A 27388-nucleotide genomic window follows, 5' to 3' on the forward strand; every position below is an offset into this window, starting at 1 on the left:
AATCTCCTGTACAGTATTATGGAAAGCCTCCATTAATTCTTGGATAGCTACTGAAATGACTTAACACCACTGTGAAACTTTCTTGGTATGTACGTATATACATTAATATTAGAAAGTAAAGGGATACTGAAAACATGAATTAATAAAGCAATTAATCTGAAACACATTTGCATGTGGCTTTAATGTTGTCCAATTTTTAATTTATAAAAAATTTATGATATCAAACTAAAAATAATAATTCATCTATTGTCGGCTCCAAAGAAGTTGTCACAATCTGTGGGTATGTGGACCCACTAGGCTGCAACGTCGCAGCGGGGAGGCAGCTGGCCAAACAACAGAGTACCCAATCAATACAACATCCAGTAAAAGGGTACCTGAATAGTCCAGACAGTCGCAGTGGCTAGGCACAGATGGAACTTCAGACAGCAGAGGATGCCACACGTGGTGGAGGGTATCAGGCATGGCAGATGACACTAGACATGGTGTACGATAGCAGGCGTGACCGATGACAGAACACGACTCGAGCACTCGATAGGGCTAGGAACCAACACAGCACAGGATACAGGAATAGATAGTAGGGCACAAGAACACTTGGGAACAGGAAAACACTGAGGGACCATTTGCTAAGACTACCAAGCGAATTACAAACAAGGCTCAGGCAGGGAGTGAAAGGGCAGGGCCTCTTTTATAGTCCAGAGTGATTAGGGCTAAATTGTAATATGATTCATGTGCACACGCTAGCCCTTTAAGGCCGGGCACGAGCGTGCGCGCGCACCCTACAGGACACAGCCGAGTAGAAGTGAGTGCTGGCGACTCCTAGGAAGGAGATGCCGGCCAGCACTCACAGATCCAAGGCCGCGGCCGTGGATGCTACAGTATCCCCCTCTTATGCCCCCTCTTCTTGGGACCAGTGCGAGAGAGAGATTTCTTAATGAGGGTAAGGGCATTAAGGTTCTCTTCTGGCTCCCAGGACCTCTCCTCAGGACCAAACCCTCTCCAGTCCACCAAATAGAAAGTCCTTCCTCTTACCCTCTTGCAGTCCAGGATCTCCCTGACCTCAAACATATCAGATGAACCGCTGGGAGCAACTGCAGGGCTAGAAGTTTTACTCTAGCAGTTCAGGTCCACCGGTTACAGGAGGGACACATGAAAGGAGTTGGGGATTCTGAGGGTAGGAGGCAGCCAAAGCTTATAGGAGACAGGGTTTATCTGTTGTAGTATTTCAAAGCGTCCGAGGAACCTGGGAGCAAACTTGTACGAAGGCACCTTTAAACAGATATTTTGTGAGGGCAGCCAGACTTTGGTACCTGGAAGATACTGAGGCAGCTCTCTTCTTTTTATATCTGCTTCATGCCATAAACTGTTAGCAGAATAGAGGACCGGGTCTCTTGCCAGATTTGCAGAAAGTCTCCAAATGCAGAGTCAGCAGCGGGTACCTGAGATGTAGCCGACACAGGAAGAGGGATTCTAGGATGTTGATCGTACACAATGTAGAATGTTGTGGAAGTGGTGAACTCGCTTGTGTGATTGTGGCCAGAGAACTCGGCCCATGGAAGAAGGAGCTGAAGTGACAGAGATAATTCTTCATGATCTGCTTAATCCTCTCGACTTAGAGGGGTTGTCCGAGATTAATTTTTTTAGTACATTTAAAAATACATTGCACATATTAAAAATTGCATAATATACTTACCCGTGCAATCCTGCTTCTGTTCTCCGCTCTGGCTGCTTTTTCCTTCTGGTCACATGAGCTCTGACATCACCTTTTCAGCCACCTCCGCTGTCGTGTCGTATCCCGATCACATGGTCTCGTACCAGAGAGACCTCGGATGGTATACGACACGTCACTTGTGGTGTATATCGGCTTCATCTGCTTGACATCCCGTAACGCGCATGCGCTGTCACTGCTGTTCTCGCGGTCCCTACTGTTCTCGAGATTACAGCAGGGGCCGCGCATGCATGTTACAATAGAACAAGCCGATATACACCACGTCTTCACAAGTGACGTGTCGTATACCCGGCAAGAATTCAAGATCAACAAAGCGGCAAGTTCCCGATGGCAGGATCTGGAAACGGGGCCACTTTGGAAAACGTAAGCATATTACAAATGTATTTATATTTATAACTTAAATGATTTAAAGGTGTTATTGAAAATATGATGTTATCTCGGACAACCCCTTTAACCATTGGACTGGGGATGGTAGGCTGAGTAAAAATCCAATTTCACATCCAGGAGTTTACAGAGGGCTCTCCAGAATTTTGAGATGAACTGAACCCCCCGATCAGACACGATGTGAAGGGGCAAGCCATGCAAGCGGTAGATGTGCCGAATGAAGAGATGAGCCAGTCGAGGAGCAGAAGGTAGGCCAGTGAGCGGAACAAAATGAGCCATCTTGGAGAACTGATCCACCACCACCCAGACCGTATTGCATCCCGCTGAGGGAGGAAGGTCAGTGACAAAGTCTATTGCAATATGCTGCCAGGGGCGTTGGGCACAGGCAGAGGTTGAAGCAGACCGGCAGGCTTGGAGTGAGCAACCTTGTTAGAAGCACACACAGTGCAGGGAGAGACAAATTCCACAACATCCTTGGGCAGCGTGGGCCACCGGAAATGACGAGTTATCAGGTCTCGAGTCTTACGAAGACCCGCGTGTCCGGCCTGTTTGAAGAAGTGTCCCCAGTGAAGGATTCTCCTCCTGCTGCCAACCGCACAAAAGTCCTCCCCGGAGGGATGTCTCTAACTTGCAGAGGATTAGCCGTAATAATGCAGGATGGGTCTATGATACATTGCGGGGACTCCACAATGTCCTCTGTTTGAAACGCCCTGGGTAGGGCATCGGCCCTCACATTTTTGTCAGCAAGACGGTTGTGGAGCACAAATTGGAACTGGGTGAAGAACAGCGACCACCTGGCTTGACGGGGGTTTAGCCGTTGAGCCGACTGGAGATAAGTGAGGTTTTTGTGGTCGGTGTATATCAGGATGGGATGAGCTGCACCCTCTAGCAGATGTCTCCACTCCTCCAGAGCCAATTTGATGGCAAATAACTCCCAATCCCCAATAGAGTAATTGCGCTCAGCGGAGGAAAAAACTTCTTACTACTTGAGTAATAGCCACGCATCACTGCCTTTACTTTGAAGCTTCTCTGGAACAGAAGTGCACCTGCACCAACAGAGGAAGCGTCCACCCCCAACGAGAACTGTTGCGAGACGTCAGGATGATCGAGGATTGAGGCAGAGGTAAAGGCCCTTTTGAGGCTACTAAATGCATATTCTGCCTCTGGAGTCCACACCTTGGTGTTCACTCCCTTCTTGGTAAGGGTAGTGATTGGAGTTGTCAGTGATAAGACGTTTTTTCAGACAAACTGCTGGTAGAAGTTGTCGAATCCCAAAAAGGAAGCTGGCCAAACAACAGAGTACCCAATCAATACAAAGTCCAGCAAAAGGGTACTTGAATAGTCCAGACAGTCGCAGTGGCTAGGCACAGATGGAACTTCAGACGGCAGAGGATGCCACACGTGGCGGAGGGTATCAGGCGTGGCAGATTACACCAGACGTGGTGTACGATTGCAGGCATGACCGATGAGAGAACACGACTCCAACACTTGATAGGGCTTGGAACCAACACAGCAAAGGATACAGGAACAGGTAGTAGGGCATTGAAACACTTGGGAACAGGAAAACACTGAGGGACCATTTGCTAAGACTAACATGGAAATTACAAACAACACTCAGGCACGGAGTGAAAGGGCAGGGCCCCTTTTAAAGTCCAGAATGATTAGGGCTAAATTGTAACATAATTTATGTGCGCGTTCTGGCCCTTTAAGGCTGGGCACGAGTGTGCGCACGCACCCTAGGGGACACGGCCGAGCAGAGCGGAAGTGAGTGCTGGCATCTCCTAGGAAGGAGATGCCGGCCAGCACTCAAAAATCCAAGTCCGTGGTCACCGAGGGGTGAGTAGTAACAGCGGTCTGCGGCCGTGGACGCTACAGAAGTAGAGCTGTTTCCCCAATGTAATCCATGTACCTCCTGGTTCTTAAATATATTTTCAATGAGTCATGTACATCAGTCAAACTACACTATGATATGTTTGCTGAAAGAATTTCCAAGAAATTGCACCAGAACAAAATCTTTGAAACTTTGCCAGACATAAAGAAAAATAAAAGAAAATAAACAAAAAGCATGTAGAAATTCTTCTTGTATTCCAACTAAGTTGCGATAGTGGCTGAAAATGAATAGATAGAAATATTTAACAGCAAATGTCCAAGACAGTTAGTTTTGAACAGTTTCACAGAGATGATAGAATCACTCATTGGCTTTTTCACTTTGGCAGTACTTAGAACGTGACATACTTGTGTTCCTCAGTTTCTAATTGTTGTATAATGTGTCAGCTGTAGATATCAACACTCATATTAAGCAAAGCTTACAGGATTTGACTTCAAATTTACACCAAGTATATGCTGAAGTTCAGTTGACTTAAGTGCATTTAGAAGCAGATTTCAGTCAGTTATTATAAATTGTCATCAATAAGATTTTCTATGCAGAATTTTTATTTAGAAAGAAATGCTTCTAGAATTATATCTGTTTCCGTTTTTTAACTAAATCAATAGCACAGTCGACTGCGCTATTGTTTCTGCCAAGAAAAACGGAAACCTTACAGAACGGAGACAAACGGAAACCATTTGCAACGGAAACATTACCAATCAAATCAGTGGTAATGCCATCGGAAAGCTATGGTTTCAGTTTTGTTCACGTTCATGGGTTCCCCTGACGGAAAGGTATGATGGAAGCCATCAATTGGACACAGATGTGAACAGGCCCTAATTCAGCACATGGGGCCCCACATTTAACTTTGCCCAGGGCCACATTTTTTCTAAAACCGGCCCCGATTCTGACATATAGTAAATAGAGGTTCACCTGCTGCTAGTCATAGCATGTCTAATGCTCTGTTCACACTGTTGTTTTCTCTCATTCCTTTACGATTACAGTGTTTTTGACAGCAAGAATAGTGTCGTTTGCAGCACTATTCTTTCCAAAAAAAAAACAAAACACAGGAACCTGGAAAGCTAATGGACTCTGTCAATAGTCAGTTGGTTCTGTTAGGCTTCGTTGGGATATGTTTTAATTATCATACGAATGGAAGCCACAGCAATAATGTGAGCAGAGCCTTATGCTCTGTTATTTCACCCTTCTTTAATAAACTGTATAGAACCAATTTAATAATGGGAAAAACTTAAGAATCAGCAAATAATTTTAGAAGATTTTACAGTAACAAAATCACATCCCCAAGTTTTTGCAGTTTAGTTATGAGTCTCCTACTTTCCTGGTCTTTGTTTCTTGGATTTTCTTATAATGGTTATTTTAAAATAACACAATAAATTTATTTGGATGCTGCATGTATGTTATTTTTTGCCAACATAATGAAAAAATTTGTAAAATCTACAAAAAGTGGCAAGATAAATGAATACGGCAAGTAGACATTTTCAGTAGATGCCTTTTAATGTAATTTCATAATAAATACAGTGGGTTCTTACCTTCAATGAGACACTGATCAGGCACCGGGATTTTCTTTCCAATTTCAGTCACATAGGCTTTTAATTTATTTATGTTCTCCTTTAGATGCAAAAAAAGTTTATCATGTTCATACCGAGGTTCTTTAATCATGTCTAACGTACTTTGGTTTCCTTGATTTGGCTCTGTCACACCTTTTGTCTCAGCGCAATTCCTAAATGGGTCTAAAATTGAAGTTCTTTTCACCTGGGAGTTTAGAATGTTTAAGCCAGATGGTAATCTTTCATCATCTTGATTCAGAAACATATGCGAAAAAGACATTAGACCGAGAACTTCATTATATTCAATATCTTGTCTACTATCCAAATTCAAACATTTTCTGCTTGTTGAATTTAATGCCAAATGTTTTGACCTGTATAAAAACACATAAGGATATTAAAAGGATATCTAAGGTGAAGTCTATATCAAATCAATTTACAGTATATCTCTATAGAGTATTAGCAATGTACTTTCCAATACAATTTAATGTTCTAAAATTATGTATGCATAGCGGGGAAATTATCAACCTTAGGGCTTGTTAACATCATGTTTTTCCCTTCTGTCGAAGGAAAATGTCGGAAGGCACTGACGTATCCCACTGTGTAGGCGTACAGTGGGATACATCGCCCAAAATCCCCATGCACAGGACTACTTCAAGCAATGAGCTCGGGGAAGCCCCTGACGTCACTGTCCATATATGGACAGTGATGTCAGGGACTTTTAACTATGGAGTCCCCAGCCAGAGCAATGAAAGTGCTCTGGCCAGGGACCCCTGTCTTGGGACAGCCATTGACATTATTGTCTATTTATGGACAGTGATGTCAGGGGCTTTTGGATGCCAGAAACCCCGGCCAGAGCATTGGCAACGCTCTGGCAAGGGATTCCGCGCGGTATAAGTTTTTCTTTGTGGGACTCCTCAGGATGGAATAGCGTAGTATACTATGTCATACCATCCTCAAAAAAAAAGTATACCAATGTATACCCACACGCTCGTGCTGCGCCTGCTCTGTCTCCATGGACACGCGTCCTTGGGGGCGCGCATGCGCAGTGCGGGCGTGACGACGGACAGCGGTGATCTCGCGGCTCAAGCCGGACTCCCGCGCATGCGCCGTGGACCGGCACTGGAGAAAACACACACCAGTACACAATTGTCATTATCTACCCAGCTATATATAAAACTGTACAATGCCATGTTACAATATACTATCCCCTGAGGAAGCAAGATTGGCGAAACGCGCGTCGGGCGCTATTATTTCGGGCCGCAGTGTGTGGCCACTTATACATTCATCTCGATGGGTAAGCGTGCTACAACACCTATTGTGTTTTAAGCAGATCCTTTGGATCTATATACGTTTTGGACACCTGACACTTTCCTTTTTGGCCTGTTGGCCTGACTTTGACCTCTTTCCCTTCATCCATCTTCTACTATGGCAGTATTGGTTATGCAACTTTCTGATTCTGGACACTCATGAACATATACTTACGTGATGTACCCTATGTTTCCCTTAAACTGTACCTGCAGTATTACCGATAGGCTGTTAATACGTCTATAATATACTATTTAGACATTTGATTTTTTGGTCTTTGTGAGGCACAAATCAGTGCGAAGGAATTCTCTGTCGCAGAACACCCTAGATTTAATTCATGTGAAGCAACCACACTGTTCCTTTTTTAGATCCCTTTGAATTTTATATACATGTTATTTTATGTTGTATGTCCTAATAAAATTTGTAATTTCTCATTATACTTGTGGCGCAATGGCTTCTTTTTCTTCAAGTTTTCAATGTATACCCGCATGACAGAGGCCCAAAAGAAACTCTTTTGGATTCTGTCAGGCTAATGGAGCCCTATGGACACGTTTAGCGTGTACGTAGAAAGCTTACCCAATGTGCACGCTAAATGTAGGGGCAAAATGTGATGTGAACAGGGCCTTCGTACGCCAGACAACTGTCGCAAAGGGTCCACGCCAGAAAAGGTCGCATAAGGACCTTTTATCACACCCGTTGCCTCTTTTTTGCAAATTTTAAATTTACGCCGGAAAAGTGGCTTAAATTAAAGCTGACATAGATTTAACTTTGTGGGGTGTAGCAAGGTAGAAGCCCATCCCGTGCATTGTACCTTGCCCCCCTTACTCAGACTACCTCTTCACAATGAAATTTAAAAAAAGTATGCTCACCTCACCGCTCCTTTTCTCTCCTACGCGTCCCCTCAGGCTCCCTCAGCATGTTGCGGCTCATACAACATACTTACAGCGGGAAGTGGAGGGACATTGTATGTGATGCAGCACTGATGACATTGGACTATGTATGAGGACCGCGGCATGCTGATTGAGACAGAGAAGAGAAGAGGAGCGGTGAGGTTAGTTTCCTAATTTATATTTGTTACACTATGTTCGATAGGAAGGATCATGTACAGCCATAGTTCCTGCGCCAAAATTGCAGCTGACGGTCGGTCAAGAGATGCAACACATTTATTAAGAGGCATTAATTTGCCTCTTACTAAATGTGTAGCATCTTACACCACTTTCTTTACCTATATTAGGACTGGCGTATGAAACACCAGTCTTAATAAATTCTCGTTCCATAGTTGTTAAAAGTGTTTTCACAAACACTTTAATACGCTATTTGTGCTAATTTTGTAACACATAATTTTTCTTTGATTGTATTGAAATATATAGGCTGCAGAACTTTTCTAAACAACTGGACACCAAAAAGAAAGTATTTTTTTTAAAGTGTACATCTAAAAAAGGACACAAGGGTGGTGTGAACATCACCTAAGATACACGATCTAGATCTTTACTCAACAGTTTCTTGACCCAACAAATGCACAGCTTGAAGCTCCTGAGACCCAACAACCAAAAGGTGACAAGAAAACTTTGCCATACACGATATGTGATTTAATGATGCTCTGAAGCAGTGTTTCCAAAACTGTGGGTTGTGACCCCCTGGGGGGTAGTGTGAAAAGCTCTGGGGGGTCGTGAGAAACTCACTGATGTTGCGGTTTCAACTGTATCTGCGTAACGCAGATACAGTTGACTTCACTGCTAGAGAAAGCATTGTTTCAGCATTCACTATGCCGTGAGCGGCAACTTGCAGACAGGCGCAATGTAGTGACGTCATTGCGCCTGTCTGCGCTAAGCCACACACTGCACAAACCGGAGGAGCAGAAGGATTTATTTTATTATTTTTATTAAGCACTATTGGGACTGTGTGAAGGCAGCCATAGGAGCATTATACTGTGTGAGGGCAGCTGTGGGGCATTATACCGTGAGGTGGCAGCGATTGGGGGGCTTTATACTGTGTGGAGGGCAACTATGGTGGCAGTTATGGGGATTTTATACTGTGTGGGGATAGCTATGGGAGTCATTATACTGTGTGGGGGCAGCTATAGGGGGTCTTATACTGTGTGGGGCAGCTATAGGAGCCTCATACTGTGTGGGGGGCACTAAGGGGTCATTATACTGTGTGTGGGAAGCTTTCTGGATATTATACTGTGTGGGGGAAGCTTTATGGGTATTATACTGTGTCGGGGCAGCTATAATGGCATTATACTGAGTGGGGGCAGCTATAGATATATTATACTGTAGGGGCACCTAAAGGTGAATTATACTGAAGGGGTCATTATACTGTGTGGGGGCAGGTGTAGGGGCATTATACTGTGTGGGGGCAGCTATAGGGTCATTATCCTGTGTGAAGGCAGTTATAAGGGCATTTTACTGTGTGGGGGCCACTAAGGGGGTCATTATACTGTGTGGAAGACTCACTCAGATATGTTTCACCCCCCTGTGCTAAACCCCTATCTACTCCTCTGATGGCCACTGATGGAGGGGTCGGGTCACCATCACCAGCCATAGTTGGGCCTCAGCAATGCACATGGGGTCTCAGCCCACCCCATCCCCCGCCCGCACAATTGACTTTGTTTTCGATGTTGCAGGGACCTTTTTAGAATGGAGCTAATTACCAACATCTGACTACGAATGATGTTGACATACGTCAGACGAAATGGGGCTAAGTACGGTAGTGGGGGTCCCAGACAAAAGTCTAGGCCAAAATTGGGTCCTGGGCTCAGAAAGTATGGGAACCACTGCTCTATATATATCACTGAACAATAAAAATGGCTATGTTAGGCTTCGTTCACATCTGCGTGAGGGCTCCGTTCCGACGTGCCGCTTAAGCTTTCCGTCGGAATGGAGCCCTGACTGACATAAACAGAAACCAGAGGTTTGCTTCCGGCAAAACGATGGATCCAGTGCACAACAGAGACAAACGGAAACAGTGGCGTAACTACCGCAGTATCAGCCGTAGCGGCTGCTATGGGGCACGCGGCTTGAGGGGGCCCGTGTTGCCAGCCGACACGCCCCCACATATGTCCGGTGGCGCCGCCAGCAGCCGTTATGGCTTCTACAGCGGTAGTGCGGCTACAACGGGGCCCGCGCCGCCGACCCTCCAACAAGTTTGGGCCGGGCGACATGCCCGTAGGTGTTGCTATCATCGGAGGGGGCCTCGGTGCTAGCGACAGCCACCCCGTCTTGCAGTAATTTTACCTGCGTCTATAGCACGCAGGTACAAATACATGCATTAGCGCTGAATGGCCGGGCATGTTCCGTACCAATCAGCGCCTTTCAACGACGCTAGTGGTGCGATGACGTAATTGTGCCGCTTCCGTGCTTGAAAGGCGCTGATTGACGGGGCAAGTCATTTTGCCCTACAGGGGGGTCTATATGTGGGCCACTATATAGAGGGGGGTCTATATGTGGGGATGTGGGCCGCTATATACAGGGGGGTCTATATATGGGCCACTATATACAGGGCGTTTTATATGTGGGCCACTATATACAGGGGAGTCTATATGTGGGCCACTGTCTACAGGGGGGTCTATATGTGGGGATGTGGAGCACTATCTACAGGGGGGTCTATATGTGGGGCACTATATACAGGGGGAGCTATATGTGAGACACTATACAGGGGTGGGCTATATGTAGAGCACTATCTATAGGGGAGCTATTTTTAGGGCACTTTCTATAGCAGTGGGCTATATGTGGGACATTATATACAGGGGTGGGTTACCTGTGAGGCACTAGCTACAGGGGGGCTATATGTAGGACACAGTCTACAGGGGTGGACTATATGTGGGACACTATATACAGGGGGAGCTATATGTGAGACACTATCTACAGAGGTGGGCTTTACGTGGAGCACTATCTATAGGGGAAGCTATATGTAGGGCAGCACGGTGGCTCAGTGGTTAGCACTATTGCCTTGCAGCTCTGGAGTCCATATGTGGGCACTATCTACAGAGGGCTGTATGTGGGACACTATCTACAAGGGCTTCTATGTAGGGTACTATCTACAGAGGCTCTATGGGGGTCACTATCTACAGGGGGCACGGTGTGTGTGTGTGTGTGTGTGTGTGTGTGTGACACAGTGTATGGTACTATTATAATCAGGGACACAGTGTATGGCGCTATTATAGTTAGAGGTGCAGTGTATGGCGCTATTATATTTAGAGGTGTTGAGATTTTTAGCTTTGTTTATAGGTGCAGAAATGTTTTAAAAGTTAGAAGCTGAAGACATCTGAGCGGAAAACTGCAGAAATGGGTCATGGCCGGGAGAAATCCATCATAGAGGTCTGGACCAGAGGGAGAAGAAAAGAACTAGAATCTGAGACTTCACCGGTGAGTCATTTAGTCCCGGACTGAACACACTGCAGGGAGCCGGGCTCCTAGCAGCATAGTTATGTACGACGCTAGGAGTCCCTGCCTCTCCGTGGAACTACTGTCCCGTACTGAAAACATGATTACAGTACGGGACAGTTGTCCAGCAGTGAGGCAGGGACTCCTAGCGTCATACATAACTATGATGATAGGAGCCCGGCTCCCAGCAGTGTGTTCGGTCCGGGACTTGCGGCCGAAATATGTTCCGTCCATTACGGACTGAACATGCTCGTGTGAATCCAGCCTTAATGTAAATGTTTATTCTGCCTCTAATCAGCACTGCAGTTACTGTATGATCTGCAGCGAGATGATGGTAGTATGATTTTTTTTTTGTGAAACAGCATCTCCCAGCATATCCTCACCATTGTTCGAGCCATGCTGGGACCTGTAGTTTTACTCTGTACAAACCTATACGGCAGGGGTTGCACTAAATTGAGCTGTATTTGTTCTGGTTTTGTATATATGTACTGATCTTGCTTCTAATGCTGTATGTAAGTACTGAACTTTGTTCTGGTGCTGTATATAAGTATGAGGTTGTATTTTGGTGCTGTATACATTTATGGGCTTGGTGGTTCTAGTGCTGTATTTATGTACTGAGCTTTGTTCTAGTGCTGTATATATGTCAGAGCTTGGTTCTGGTGCTGTATTTATTTACTGAGCTTTGTTGTGGTACTGTATATATGTCAGAGCTTGGTTCTGGATCTGTAACTATATAGGATATATTTTTAATAACAAAATTGCAGGGCAGATGGAATTGTTCTCAATTCGTTGTATATTTCATGGGAACTTGTCTGGTAGTTTTAACCTCTTGAACCGCCACCATGCGGTAATACATGACCTGACAATATTTCCAAATATTCCCTTGTATGTTTTTTTCAGATGCAGCAAAATCTTTAAAATCCACTTTTAAAACGGCACACACTATATGCTAATTACTCATTAAAGGGTCATGGGGTGGTGCCACTATCCTGAAGAGTCACATAGTCCTGCCTCCAAACCCACCTTTCCATGTTTGAGTGACATCTCCCTGGTTAATACAACTTTCTCGGATGTGCCATTGCCTTGTGGCACTATACACAAGCGGGGGCTGTGTGGCACTATACACAAAGGGGGGCTGTGTGGCACTATACACAAGGGGGAGCTGTGTGGCACTATACACAAGGGGGAGCTGTGTGGCACTATACATAAGAGGGAGCTGTATGGCACTATTTACAAGGGGGAGAGCTGTGGCTCTATCTACAGGGGGCTGAGTGTGGCACAATCTTCAGGGGTCTGTGTGTGCCACTATTTACTAAAAGGGGGGCTGTGCTGCACTATCTACTAAGGGGGGCTGTGTGGCACTATTTACAAGGGAGGGGGGCTGTGTGGCACTATATACAGTGGGAGCTGTATAGCGCTATATACAGTGGGGGCTTTATGGCAATATATACAGGGGGGCTGTATTGCACTAACTACAAGGGGGAGGTGGGACCGCTATCTACAAATGGGGTGTGACACTGTCTATAGGTGGGGCTATATAGCACTGTCTACAGGGGGGCTGTATGGCACATTCTACAGGGGGCACTATTTATAATGGGGGCTGCTTGTGGCACCCAGGGGGGCCCCGGTCAAGAGTTTGCCATGGGGCCCAGTCTTTCCTAGTTACGCCCCTGAATGGAAACAATGGGCACCGGATCCGTCACCATTGAAATCAATTGTGATGGAAACGGAAACCTCTGGTTTCCGTCGGTGTCAGTTTGTGTCTGTTCAGGGTCCCGTTCTGACGGAAAGCTCAGACGGAACGTCAGAATGGGACCTCAACGGAGATGTGAATGAAGCCTAAGGCTTTGATTAAAGGAGTTGTCAGTTTAGAAAACCAATCATCATATACCTTATTAGGGAATTCTGAGTTAATAGAGTCTTTTGTTCAGGACCCTCATGACTTGGCCAGAACGGAGAGTGGTCACAAATATCGCTGAGGGTCCCAGCAGGGGGACACTTTGGCATCAACTTATTGTCAAGGGACTCTTCTAACCAGGGCCGGCTTTAAGACTGTGCGACCTGTACCAGTCGCACAGGGTGCATCACTTGTCACTACTAAAGATGTTTTGCTGTGGTTTCTGGTGAGCGGACACTCATTTGTACAATGAGATTAATTGGGAATTTAACATTTTAGCTAAACAAAACGCTGTTATTTTCTATAATGGGGTTTTCACTAACAGTCATTATGCATTTTATACAACTGCAGTGATCAAATTTGGAAATGTATTACCAAGTCAGATCAATTTCTGATCCATTTATATTGGATCATATTGTCCATATACAGATTGTGATCATCATTTCAATCAGTGTATTTGATCAGATTAAAGAAAATCTGCTATGTGGGGTTCCAGCATAGGAAAAAATAGTAAGTGAACCCTTTGGAATTAACTGAATTTCTGCATTGATTACTAATAAATTGTGGTGTAATTGTTATCTAAGTCACAATTATAGACAAACAAAGACTAACTAAACCGATAACACACACAGTTGTACTTTTCATGTATTTTATTGAGCACATTGAGTACATCCACAGTATGGGGAGAACAAGTGAGTGAATTTTATAACCAGTAGATCCCCCTTTAGCAGCAATCACCTCCCCCAAATGTTTCCTGTAGCTGCTAATAAGATTTGCACAATCTTGAGGAAGATTGCACAATTTTGGAATTACGCGTTTCTTTGTGGCCAGAATTCTTCAGGGGAGGTAAGGCCAGGTAGCCTCTTCAAATGGAGGCTCAAATCAAGTTGGAGCAGTATATGAAGTTGTTTCTCTGCAGTGGAAGCAATACCTGAGAACGTCCGTTCTTTCGGTACTAGGGTTTAGCGCCTATCTCGAGGCGCATGAAGTTTTCCCAGTCTCCAACTTCAGAAATGGCATGGACTTTGCTGAACTACTGAACGGGTAGTGTGGTTCAATACACCGCAAATGCTATTTTCTGCATCTATCTGGGAAATATATTGTCCTCTGACTCTCTAATTTGGAGCATCATATGCACTTTATACACAACATACATGAAAAGTGGCATTATACAAAATTTATAGACATCATATCTCCCTGACAAGAGGGAATATTTTTCTGTTTTGTACGTATTGGTTCAGTGTGCATTGGTTTGCACGCTGCCCTTTTTTTAAAAATTAACAAATAAAAGTTATATTTTATGAAACTCTAGTCCTCCTCCAGTGATTCAACTGTAGTTGCTAGTATAAATTAGATTTTTAATTTAGTTAATATTACAGTGTACTGTAAATTAAGACTTCTTTATGTATTTTTTTTTTTTGTTTGATGCAGACTATCCTGGCATGACCTAATAGGACAAATCATTTTAGGGATGAATGAAAAGGTCTCTTGCTGAAACGGTTTACCTCAGTGTAAGGAACTCCACTTTGGGAGTGTCTTTCAAGGGGTTATGCAAACATTTCTACTAATTATGTGATGTCACCACATTAGGAGTAATGCCTAAGAAAAAAAATCACATTGAAGGAAAGACATTTCCACAAAGAATATTCTCCAGAAAACACAAGAGACAAAAGAGTAATGTTAATGCCTAAGAGATGCTTACCTACTATCTGCACTGTTCTTTCTATCCTCCGATGATATTTTGGAGTCTTCCTTATACACACTGAGTGAGCTGGCCAATGGGGCTTTCTGGTTACCCACATTTTGAATATCTAAGTCCGTCGTTTCTTCCCTCCTACCAATATAAAAAGAGCTGTGGTGTGTATCAGGGACATAAGGAGAGAGGTCATTTGAAATGTTATTTTCCTTCCTGCAAAAAAGTCAAATAACAGTAAACACATAGCTGTGCATTAATATTCTTTATATAGATTACAGCAAACAGATTACAGTGCATCATGGGGATTTCTAAATTTCTTATAACCAAAACAAGACATTACAGTATACCTTTTAGTTTGTTTCTTTATAATACGTAAAACAAACAGTCAGGAGTCAGTTCCCTCACCATAATCTGCATTTTCGTTATAGTGATCACGTGCCACGTGCGATCACAAACAGAACAATACACAGCTACACTGTCACTCTGATGGTGCTTTTCAGAGAATTCTCTGATTTCCTCTGTAAAACCCCTTGCATGCTGCAGCATACAATAGAACAGACATAGGAAACTGTGACCAGTGTCCATTGAAAGACTCCAATGCTTTTAAAAAAAACTAATAATTCTTAAAATGAAAGCGACCCTCCAGCCCCGGGACAACATTTTAAATATGATGGTGTATATGGAGTAATAATACCTGGTGCCCACCAGTTGTGTCCCTCTGCCGTTTTAGGGTCTCCTCTGGCTGAGGCGCTTCTTAGACTACAAGTTTGAGACGCTTCCACTATTCTCGGATTGGCCAGAGCTGCTCATGTAAGTCTTAGACTCAGTTTGAGACAACACAGAGGGGATCCTAAAATGGCAGATCCATGGCAGATGGCGGCAGCCTTTAGAGCACCAGGTGTTAATACTCCATAAGGCCCCATGCACACGACTGTAAAATCGCCCGTAATTACAAGCCGTAATTACGGTCCGTAATTATAGGGCCCATTAATTTCTATGGCCGACGGACACCTTCCCGTATGTCTACGGGAGGGTGTCCGTGCCGTAGATACCGGCTGAAAAAAATAGGACATGACATGACATTTTACGGACCGCGCTCCTATACTTTATAATGGGAGCATGGCCCGTAAAAACGTCTGGCTGCCCGCGGCCGCCCGTGCCCATAATTACGGGTTGTAATTACAGGCACGGTCGTGTGCATGAAGCTAAAAACACCATCACATTTATAATTTTGTCCTGAGACCGGAGGGTAGCTTTAAAAAAAAGTAGAAGAGGGATCGTAGGATGAAGCAGACTATGAGTCAGGTGTATTCTTTGATCGATCCTATTAAACGTCGAGCAGCATAGTCTGATGACAGATCTGCTTTAAGTTGTATTCAAGATGGTCGCTTTCACGGTACTGGAGAGAAAGTGCAGCATACTCCATAGAAACACCCATTGATCTTATACATAATTGTAACAGTCTAACACCATTCAACACCTGAAAGTTCAAGTGTTACCCCAATATCCCACTTTCTCTCCATGATCCAGGATTTATGTGGAAATATTATGGTCTTTACACTGTAGAGTTAATTTTTATCAGAGTTTTGCTTTCCCTGATTAACAAAACAGTGGTCGTGAAGGGATAAGGATCCAACATAAATTTTGTCATTATTTTGTTAGCAAAATCTCCATTACTGGACATTGTGAGTGTGCCATGGTGGAATATAGGATAATTGGTAGAGTTGCACAACAAAATGTAATCAGCATAGAGATAAATAGATTTTTCCTGGCTTTTGATTTACTCTATAGGGTTAAAACTCTGCCGTTAATATAACAGTGAAGTATATGCTTATTTAATACATTGCATTACAATGTTGCTTGCTCTGCCAACTCATGTGCAACCTATTTCACACTGCATTCCTATCCCGCTGGTGTGCTGAAGCATTTGCAGAAAAGTATATGGTAAAGTATTTCTCAGGTGATAACATGCTTTCCTGGGGACATTTTTTGGATAGTAAAACATTTGAGGAGATATTTCACTTCACATCCCTGCATTTCTATCTCCATCAGGTACATGGTCCTCATTAGTAAAGAATTCTTTATAAGAGGAAACAGCCGTATCCATTTTAGACAAAAAATATACACTGTGTTGTGTAATTTACTGAAATTCCATCTATGGCCTCATGCACCCGGCCGTGACCGTAATCACAGCCGCGATTGCGGGCACGGCCGGCCTTCTACGGCCGCCTGCATTTTCGGACCGTAAAAAGCAAAAAATAGGACATGACCTATATTTTGCGGTACACTTCTACAGCCCGGACACCTTCCCGTAAATAAACGGGAAGGTGTCCGTAACTGCGGACCGTAATTGCGGTCCGCAATTATGCACAATTTTTATGGTCGCGTGCATGGGGCCTTTGTCAGGAAAAACACCCATTGAAGGGGTTCTCTGTTTTGGACCATCGCTTTTTGTTAGAAGAGTCCCTCGACAATAAGCTGATCAGAGTGTGTCCTACTCATGGGACCTACTGCCTGTGTAAATGAATAAGTACTTCAGAGAGAGACTCTTTGTAGCTGCTCTCCATTCTGGCGAATAGAAAAGCAGATAAACTTTTTAAAGCAAATGTTATTAAAACAGGTCTATGGAATTTACACGGTGCACTAAAGATGAGCAATTAAGTAATACTAATTTGAAATGTACCATATTTAACTGCTTTCCATCACAGCACTGACTATTTACGTCCTAATAAACTGTGCCACTTTCCGCAAGGAATGAATAACAATCTTTCTGTTCCTCCACTCACAGCGTTCGCTCTTCTCCCTTTCATTTTGCTGCCCATATCAACCTTGTCACTTGTCCAGTTACAACCAAGCTAAAATTGATAGATTCAATTGGAGATTTTCTTAAGTATTGATATCATTGGTATCTCCAGACCAAAACGCCTTTATGCCAAGGAAAACTAATAATTTACAGTGGTTGTTATTTAATTTGGATTAAGTGTCTGTATCTGGGGGACCCCATTCGAAACTGTCATTGGGTGCGGTTAAGGCATTTGACAGTGTCGAGTGAGATTTCCTTTGGCCAGCTATGATAAAATTTGTTTTGCATCCTAGGTTAATCTATTGCATACAAATCATGTTGATAATATTTTAGTAAATGGATAGTTGTCAAGATCTTTTCCATCATCTCATGGTGCAAGGCAGTGGTTCCTTTTGTCTCCCCTCCTTTTTTGGGGGGTCATAAAACCACATGCAGCCTTGATTAGGTGCTCATAAGGTAATAAAGACATTTGTCATCCAGGTAGGGGGGAAAAAAATTCATTACATGCAGATGATTTGTAGGAGATTCTAAAAATTCATTGTGACTTTTTTTTTTTGCTAGCTGATGATTTTGGATTTTTTTCTGGTCTTAAAATCAACTGGGAAAAGTACATTTTTATGCCCTCAGAGAATGGGACGGTAGATGGAGGGAAGATATTGAGAATATGCGGGCCTACAGAGAGTTTTTAAATAGAGCTTTCATGTAATATTTCTGAATTTAGGAAATTGAATGTTTAGTCTGTGTTGAAGAGGATTAAAGAGAAAATAAAAAGTTGGAATAAGTTACCTTTGAACAAAGAACCCTCAGGAAGATTGCACTACTTTCTCAGATTACATATGTTGTTTATAATCCAATATGGCTAGAGAATATAGGTTTGTTGTTTTTTTTTAAAAAAAGTGGAATGTATGTTTGTTTAATAATTGTATCTGGAAAAAGGGGAAAGTAAAAATTTCCCAAAGAGCACTTCAAAATAGCACGAAAGAGGGCGGGTTGGCAGTTCAGAATGTTAGATATCATTCTTTAGCTGCACAGTTGAAAAATATTGAAGATTGGGGTGAAATATATAAAACATCAGGAATTAAAATAGGGATTGGTATTGAGAGTTTTCGATCTATTGTTGAATAACTTGGCGCAGGAGCACTGTGCACGAAATCATCATTAATTTTAGCACAACTATATAGATAGAAATAAAAAGCAGCTTTTCATAGACACTTTTTGCATTGTGTTCAAGGAACCTTTGCGTACTTCAGCCCCTGCTTCGCTTTTGTCACTTTGCCAAGGAGGTTCGAGGGTAGGAGAGTACGCCATACAATTTCCGTACTTTGGCAGCAGGGCTTGCTTGGAACAACGAGGCCTTGGTGGCAACCTTCTGGCAGGGATTAGCCAGTAGAGTCAAGGATGAACTGGCGTGTCGTGATCTTCCTTCTACCCTGGATGCCTGCATTTTTCTGGCTACACGCATTGACATGAGGTTCCGAGAGAGCTCCCAGGAAGTCCTTTAAAAGAAAAGGTACTGTTGTAGACTGGTACCTAATTTACTGTGGAAGAAAGGGTCATTACATGCGTCAGTGTCCTCAGAAGTCGGAAAAATCCAGCACCTAGGATCGATAGGAAAGACTACCCTAAGTGAATCTATGCGCTCTGCAAGATTCTCTCCTAAACTTTCTACTACAGTCCTTATCTTCACAGGTGAAGCACCTTATCCTGTTCCCGCTTATCTTGATTTTGGAGCAGCAGGAAATTTTATACATCAAGCCTTAATGGACTGTCTCCTTTTACCTACGACACCACTAAAGAAACCCCTAGCAGATGCTTCTGTGAATGGACATCCGTTGCCGGATCCAATTATATCCACCACTGAACCTTTGAAATTACAAGTGGGAGCTCTACACATTGAACTGATAGTATTTTATGTTCTTCCTGAAGCTATTAATCCAATCCTGCTGGTACTTCCCTGGCTTCGTAGACATGCTCCGATTCTTGACTGGAATTCCAGAGAAATCCTCCAGTGGGGACCTCTGTGTCTACATAATTGTCTGTCCCTGGTTCACCTTTTCTAAACTCCTGTATCTCAGTCTCATCCTGGTCTGCCTCCACAGCATGCTAGTTATGCTGATGTATTTAACAAGAAGGAGCCAGAGACTTTGCCTCCACATTTTCCTTACGATTGTCCAGTCGAGTTGCTCCCTGGGACTTCCCCTCCACGAGGACTGGTATATCATCTGCCTCTGCCTGAGATCCAAGCCATGTCAGCATACATTAAGGAGAACCTTGAGAGAGCGTTCATTAGAAAGTCAACTTCTCCTGCCGGAGCCGATTTCTTCTTTTCGAGAAAAAGAATGGATCCCTCCGGCCTTGAATTGATTATCGTAGTTTGAACCAAATCACTGTCAAGAACAAGTGGCCCTTACCGCTGATCTCTGAGCTCTTCGACAGAATACGTGGTGGCAAGATTTTTACAAAGCTGAATATACGCGTGGTCTAGATCCGTATCCTTAAGGGTGATGAGTGGAAAAACCACATTCAACCCCAGAGACGGTCACTACAAATATCTTGTGATGCTCTTTGGACTGTGTGATGCTACAGCTGTGTTACAGGAATTTGTGAACAACATATTCCGGGATCTCCTGTATGTCTGTGTAGTGGTGTATCTAGAAGATATCTTGATCTACTCACCAGATTTGACTTCTCACTGGAAGCATGTTTGCCAAGTCCTGTCCCGGATAAGGGGGAATAATCTCTACTCCAAATTAGAAAAGTGTGTATTCAAAAATAAATCCTTGCCTTTCCTGGGGTGTATAGTTTCTGATCATGGACTCCAGATGTATCCGGAAAAAGCAAAATCCATCTTAGATTGGCCTCGTCCATAAGGTCCTCGTGCCATACAAAGATTTTGGGGTTTTGCAAATTTCTATCGCCAGTTGATCCTAAACTTCTCATCACTCACTGCTCCTATCTCTGCTCTCACCAAAAAGGGGTAAACACAAAAGATTGGCCCCCTGAGGCAGAACCTACGTTCACTAATCTTAAGAGCGCCTTCACTTCTGCCTTCATTCTAAACCATCCTGATGTTTAGACTGACTCCATCTTCCACCACTCAGGATGGCAGGCTTAGGAGTGGGAGAGCCTATCACAGCCTGGCCAGACGGAGCTAGCTCCCGCCCTCTGTCAATTTATACCTGCCTTTCCTGTTCCTCCTTGCTTGTGATTCTTCTCGTTTGGTTTCCTGGCCCTGCTGCAGCTTCTGAACTATTTGACCCTGCCTCATATTGACCCTGGCTTACTGACTACTCTCCTGCTCTGCGTTTGGTACCTCGTACACTCCTGGTTTGACTCGGCTTGTTCACTACTCTCCTGCCCTGCGTTTGGTACCTCGTACACTCCAGGTTTGACTCGGCTCGTTCACCACTCTTGTTGCTCACGGCGTTGCCGTGGGCAACTGCCCCATTTCCCTTAGCTTCTGTGTACCCTTGTCTGTTTGTCTGTCGTGCACTTATTGAGCGTAGGGACCGTCGCCCAGTTGTACCCCGTCGCCTAGGGCGGGTCGTTGCAAGTAGGCAGGGACTGAGTGGCGGGTAGATTAGGGCTCACTTGTCTGTTTCCCTACCCCCATCATTACACTATGTCTGTGTTGTTGTTTATCTCGATTGATATTTTGATTTTTTTTCCAAGATCCGACGACTCATCGGAGGCATGTCCGTCAGGTTCTACTACAATTGAGGGAGAATCATTTATACGCCAAGTTGGAGAAGTGCGTCTTTGAGAAGAGTTCTCTGCCCTTCCTGGGCTACATCATCTCGGATCAAAGCCTCAAGATGGATCCTGAGAAAGTGAAAGCTGTCCTGGAGTGGCCACGTCCTCAAGGCTTAAGGGCCATACAGCGGTTCCTGGGATTCGCCAATTTCTACCGGCAGTTTATTCTTAACTTCTCTTCTCTGACGGCCCCCATCTCGTCCCTTACCAAGAAGGGTGTGAACGCCAAAGTGTGGACTCCAGAGGCAGAGTCCGCATTTATTAGCCTCAAGAAAGCCTTGACTTCAGCCTCGATCCTCCATCATCCTGAAGTATCTCGGCAGTTCTCTCTGGAAGTGGACGCTTCCTCTGTTGGTGCAGGTGCACTTCTGTTCCAGAGGAGCTCCAAAGGAAAGGCAGTAGTATGTGGCTACTACTCTAGACTGTTTTCTTCTGCTGAGCGCAATTACTCCATTGGAGATCGGGAGCTGCTGGCCATTAAATTGGCTCTGGAGGAGTGGAGACATCTTCTGGAGGGCGCTGCTCACCCCATCCTGATCTTCACCGACCACAAGAACCTTACTTACCTTTAGTCTGCACAACTACTGAATCCCCGTCAAGCCAGGTGGTCGCTGTTCTTCACCTGTTTTCAGTTTGTGCTCCACTATCGTCCCGCGGACAAGAATTTGAGGGCCGATGCCCTGTCCAGATCATTTGAGACAGAAGACACGGTGGAGTCCCTTCAGACCATCATAGACCCGTCCTGCATTGTCTCTGCTAATCCTCTGCAGGTTAGAGACATCCCTCCTAGTTCTAAACTTGCTGGGCACACTGGTGTCCGTAAAACCCGAGACCTGATTGCTCGTCATTTTTGGTGGCCCACGCTACCTAAAGATGTTCTGGACTTAGTCTCTTCTTGCACGGTGTGTGCCTCTAACAAAGTGACTCACTCCAAGCCTGCCGGCCTGCTTCAACCTCTGCCTGTACCCAATGCCCCCTGGCAGCAAATTGCGATGGACTTCGTCACAGACCTCCCCCTCTCAGCAGGATGTAACACTGTCTGGGTGGTGGTGGACCGGTTCTCTAAGATGGCTCATTTTATCCCGCTAACCGGCCTACCTTCTGCTCCCCGACTATAGAGTCTCTTCATTCAGCACATCTTTCGCTTGCATGGCTTGCCTCTACACATCGTGTCAGATCGGGGTATTCAGTTTACCTCTAAGTTCTGGAGAGCCCTCTGCAAACTCCTGGATGTGAGTTTGGACTTTTCCTCAGCCTATCACCCCCAGTCCAATGGGCAAGTTGAGAGGATCAACCAGATCATGGAAAATTATCTCCGCCACTTCATCTCTTCACAGCACAATAACTGGGTACAGCTTCTTCCATAGGCCGAGTTTTCATACAACAACCACACAAGTGAGTCCACCACTTCCACTCCGTTTCACATCGTGTACAGTCAACCAGAGTGTACAGTCGTGTACAGTCAACCAGAGTCCCTCTTCCTGTGTCGACTTCATCTCAGGTACCTGCTGCTGACTCTGCATATGGGGACTTCCTGCTAATCTGGCAACAGACCCGGTCCTCTATTTTGCTGGCGGTAGATCGCTTGAAGCGAAAGGCAGATACTAGGAGAAGAGAGCCGCCTCAGTATCTTCCAGGGACTAAAGTCTGGCTGTCCTCTCGGAACATTTGCTTGAGGGTGCCTTCATACAAGTTTGCTCCGAGGTTCCTTGGTCCTTTCGAGATCCTGCAACAAATCAACCCTGTCTCCTATAAGCTGCGGCTGCCTCCTACCCTCAGAATCCCTAACTCCTTCCATGTGTCCCTCCTGAAACCAGTGGTCCTGAACCGCTACAGCAAGACTTCTAGTTCCACAGTTGCTCCCAGCGGTCCTTGCGATGTATTCGAGGTAAAAGAGATCCTGGACTGCAAAAGGGTAGGAGGAAGGACTTTCTATTTGGTGGACTGGAGAGGGTTTGGTCCTGAGGAGAGGTCCTGGTAGCCAGAGGAGAACCTCAGCGCTCTTGCTCTTATTAAAAAGTTCCTCTCTCACTCTGGCCTCAAGAAGAGGGGTCGTAAGAGGGGGGATACTGTAGCGTCCATGGCCGCGGGCCGTCGGGTTTACTTACCTCCCGACGCCCGCAGCCATGGATCTGTGAGCGCTAGTCCCCATCTCCTTGCTAGAAGACGCCAGCGCTCACTTCCGCTCCGTTCGGCTGTGTCCCGTAGGGTGCGCGCGCGCGCTCGTGCCCGGCCTTAAAGGGCCAGCGCGCGCAAATAGTAGGAAGTCATGATCATCAACTGCCATGATTTCCTGGTCTATAAGAAGGCCCCTGGCATTCTAATCCTTGCCTGAGCGTTGTTAGTTTTCCCAGTCTGTCTTGCAAATGGTCCATAAGTGTTTCCCGTTCCTGTTGTTACCCGTGCCTTGTTCCCCGTTCCTGTTTCCCGTGCTGTGCCTTAGTATCAAGTCGTGCCACGTCCGGTGTCTTCTGCCACGTCCGGAGTAATCAACCACGTCCTGTGTCATCTGCCATGTCCTGTGTCATCTGCCACGTCCAGAGGAATCTGCCACGTCCTGTGTCATCTGCCACGTCCAGAGGAATCTGCGACGTCCTGTGTCATCTGCCACGTCCAGAGGAATCTGCCACGTCCGGAGGAATCCGCCACGTCCTGTGTCATCTGCCACGTCCGGAGGAATCCGCCACGTCTGGCGCAACTTGCGGCTCCTGTGTCAGCCGCCACGTTTGGCGCTGTCTGCTGCAACCTTCTGCATCTGTGCCAGAGCTGCGGCCACCGTCTGGACTATCCAGGTACCCTTGTGTGGGACATTGTATTTCTGGGGTTTCCTGTGGTTTGGCCAGCTGCCTCCCCGCTATGGCGGTACGGCCTAGTGGGTCCACTAACCCGCTTCGTGACAATAATGACATAAATACATTCAACAAAGTCTTTCAGAAATTTATGTGGAGACATAAAAAATCCCGTATGTCGATGAAGAATCTACAAAAAGATATTAGAGTAGGAGGGATATAATATTGCTTGCATTGCAAGATATGTTATAGAGTGGATAAATGATAATAATAAATTTGTTAATTCTAAAATTGAAAAAATAATTACCAGTATCAAACTCCTTGCGGACATATCTCCATCAACCCTCGGGTGGGGGTCCCTTGAGGACAGGATCTTCGGTTTTGTTGAGAGACTCTAAAATAGTATGGAGATTGCTGAGAAAAAGCTTTGATTTATCCTATAGCTTGTCAGGGTTTTTGACCATTAGGGAATATTTACAATCTAAAGGCTATCAGAATAATATAGAATGAACAAAAAGATGGGCTCAAAAAGGTATATGCTGAATCCCGGATTTGATGGATGAACAAAATAGAAAATTTAAAACCTTTGGCCAAATAAAGGAACAATTTGGTCTTGAGCAAGGGTTTTTCTTGCAACACATTCAAATATGCCACATAATAAAGAAACAAGGGGATTTTAAAAAACTACTGGGTATCAAACAAAAAGAATTTGGAGATATGATGAGAGGTATGCAGGGGAGCCCATCGATTGCATTTATTAGAAAGAAAATCCCGGTTAAGGAGGATAGGAAAGGTATAAAAAATATAATAAATAAATGGCAAAGAGATCTGGATACACATATCTCGGAGGAAGAAGTAGAAGAACATCTGGTAAAAGGATGGGCCCGGCTTAGGAGGGCAACGTCATCTGAAAATTTAAGAGGGATGCAGTGGAAGGTAGGGGCTAGACTTTATAATGCATTTAACCTGCCTTACAAAAAATATGAACCTAATTATACACGACAATGCCCAAAATGCAGGGAGATTAAAAAGAGAGAACAATCCAGCTGGATGGAAAACAAAATGGGAGCCAATTGTTTATAGAATATAATCTAGAGCAGAGTTTAAAGAGATGCACATAAATTAAAATAAAAACGAAGGAAAGAGGATGAGCACGAATCATGGATAGGGGGAGGGGGGGGGAAGTATATTTGAAATATCCTTTTTGTCAATATAAATGTATGTTTATACAAAATTCCAGTGGATAATGTTTTTTATATAGATGAAAAACCAAATAAAGCATTTAAAAAAAAAAAAAGAAAGTGCAGGCAGGTCAAAATCGGCCTCAAAATTCCTGAAGGATTTTTTGTGCCTGCCTAAAAGTTTCTTAATTTAAAGTATGACAATATTTATTAAAAAGCACCTGACAGGGGATTTATGCCACTGAGAATAATCTCACTCTGCATCAGTATCAGTATATCCATCCTTCATCTATTGTGTGTGTGTGTGTGTGTGTGTGTGTGTGTGTGTGTGTGTGTGTGTGTGTGTGTGTGTGTGTGTGTGTGTGTGTGTGTGTGTGTGTGTGTGTGTGTGTGTGTGTGTGTGTGTGTGTGTGTATGTGTGTATATATATACAGTGAAGGAAATAAGTATTTGATCCCTTGCTGATTTTGTAAGTTTGCCCACTGTCAAAGATATGAGCAGTCTAGAATTTTTAGGCTAGGTTAATTTTACCAGTGAGAGATAGATTATATTAAAAAAAAAAAAAAAAGAAAATCACATAGTCAAAATTATATATATTTATTTGCATTGTGCACAGAGAAATAAGTATTTGATCCCCTACCAACCATTAAGAGTTCAGCCTCCTCCAGACCAGTTACACGCTCCAAATCAACTTGGTGCCTGCATTAAAGACAGCTGTCTTAAATGGTCACCTGTATAAAAGACTCCTGTCCACAGACTCAATTAATCAGTCTGACTCTAACCTCTATAACAAGTGCAAGACCAAAGAGCTTTCTAAGGATGTCAGGGACAAGATCATAGACCTGCACAAGGCTGGAATGGGCTACAAAACCATAAGTAAGACGCTGGGTGAGAAGGAGACAACTGTTGGTGCAATAGTAAGAAAATGGAAGACATACAAAATTACTGTCAATCGACATCGATCTGGGGCTCCATGCAAAATCTCACCTGGTGGGGTATCCTTGATCCTGAGGAAGGTGAGAGCTCAGCCGAAAACTACACGGGGGAAACTTGTTAATGATCTCAAGGCAGCTGGGACCACAGTCACCAAGAAAACCATTGGTAACACATTACGCCGTAATGGATTAAAATACTGCAGTGCCAGCAAGGTCCCCCGCTCAAGAAGGCACATGTACAGGCCCGTCTGAAGTTTGCAAATGAACATCTGGATGATTCTGAGAGTGATTGGGAGAAGGTGCTGTGGTCAGATGAGACTAAAATTGAGCTCTTTGGCATTAACTCAACTCGCCGTGTTTGGATGAAGAGAAATGCTGCCTATGACCCAAAGAACACCGTCCCCACTGTCAAGCATGGAGGTGGAAATATTATGTTTTGGGGGTGTTTCTCTGCTAAGGGCACAGGACTATTTCACCACATCAATGGGAGAATGGATGGAGCCATGTACCGTCAAATCTTGAGTGACAACCTCCTTTCCTCCACCTGGACATTAAAAATGGCTCGTGGCTGGGTCTTCCAGCACGGCAATGACCCGAAACATACAGCCAAGGCAACAAAGGAGTGGCTCAAAAAGAAGCACATTAAGGTCATGGATTGTCCTAGCCAGTCTCCAGACCTTAATCCCATCGAAAACTTATGGAGGGAGCTGAAGATCCGAGTTGCCAAGCAACAGCCTCGAAATCTTAATGATTTACAGATGATCTGCAAAGAGGAGTGGGCTAAAATTCCATCTAACATGTGTGCAAACCTCATCATCAACTACTAAAAATGTCTGACTGCTGTGCTTGTCAACAAGGGTTTTGCCACCAAGTATTAAGTCTTGTTTGCCAAAGGGATCAAATACTTATTTCTCTGTGCACAATGCAAATAAATATATATAATTTTGACAATGTGATTTTCTGTTTTTTTTTTAATATAATCTATCTCTCACTGGTAAAATTAACCTAGCCTAAAAATTCTAGACTGCTCATGTCTTTGACAGTGGGCAAACTTACAAAATCAGCAAGGGATCAAATACTTATTTCCTTCACTGTATAT

General features: G+C 44.3%; 1 protein-coding gene across 1 annotated transcript in view; it reads right to left on the bottom strand.

Annotated features, from left to right (window-relative positions):
* The window catches only part of VEPH1 (ventricular zone expressed PH domain containing 1), a 409378-nt gene that overhangs the window by 203116 nt on the left and 178874 nt on the right, over window positions 1-27388 (bottom strand). The window contains exons 8-9 of the mRNA XM_075864020.1: window positions 14835-14966; window positions 5528-5916 (exon numbers count right to left, since the gene is read on the bottom strand). Coding sequence (XP_075720135.1) covers window positions 5528-5916; window positions 14835-14966 — 521 coding nt within the window. The remainder of the gene's footprint in view (window positions 1-5527; window positions 5917-14834; window positions 14967-27388) is intronic.

The sequence above is a fragment of the Rhinoderma darwinii genome, chromosome 4 (assembly GCF_050947455.1).
Source record: "Rhinoderma darwinii isolate aRhiDar2 chromosome 4, aRhiDar2.hap1, whole genome shotgun sequence".
In the NCBI taxonomy this organism is placed as follows: Eukaryota; Metazoa; Chordata; class Amphibia; order Anura; family Rhinodermatidae; genus Rhinoderma; species Rhinoderma darwinii.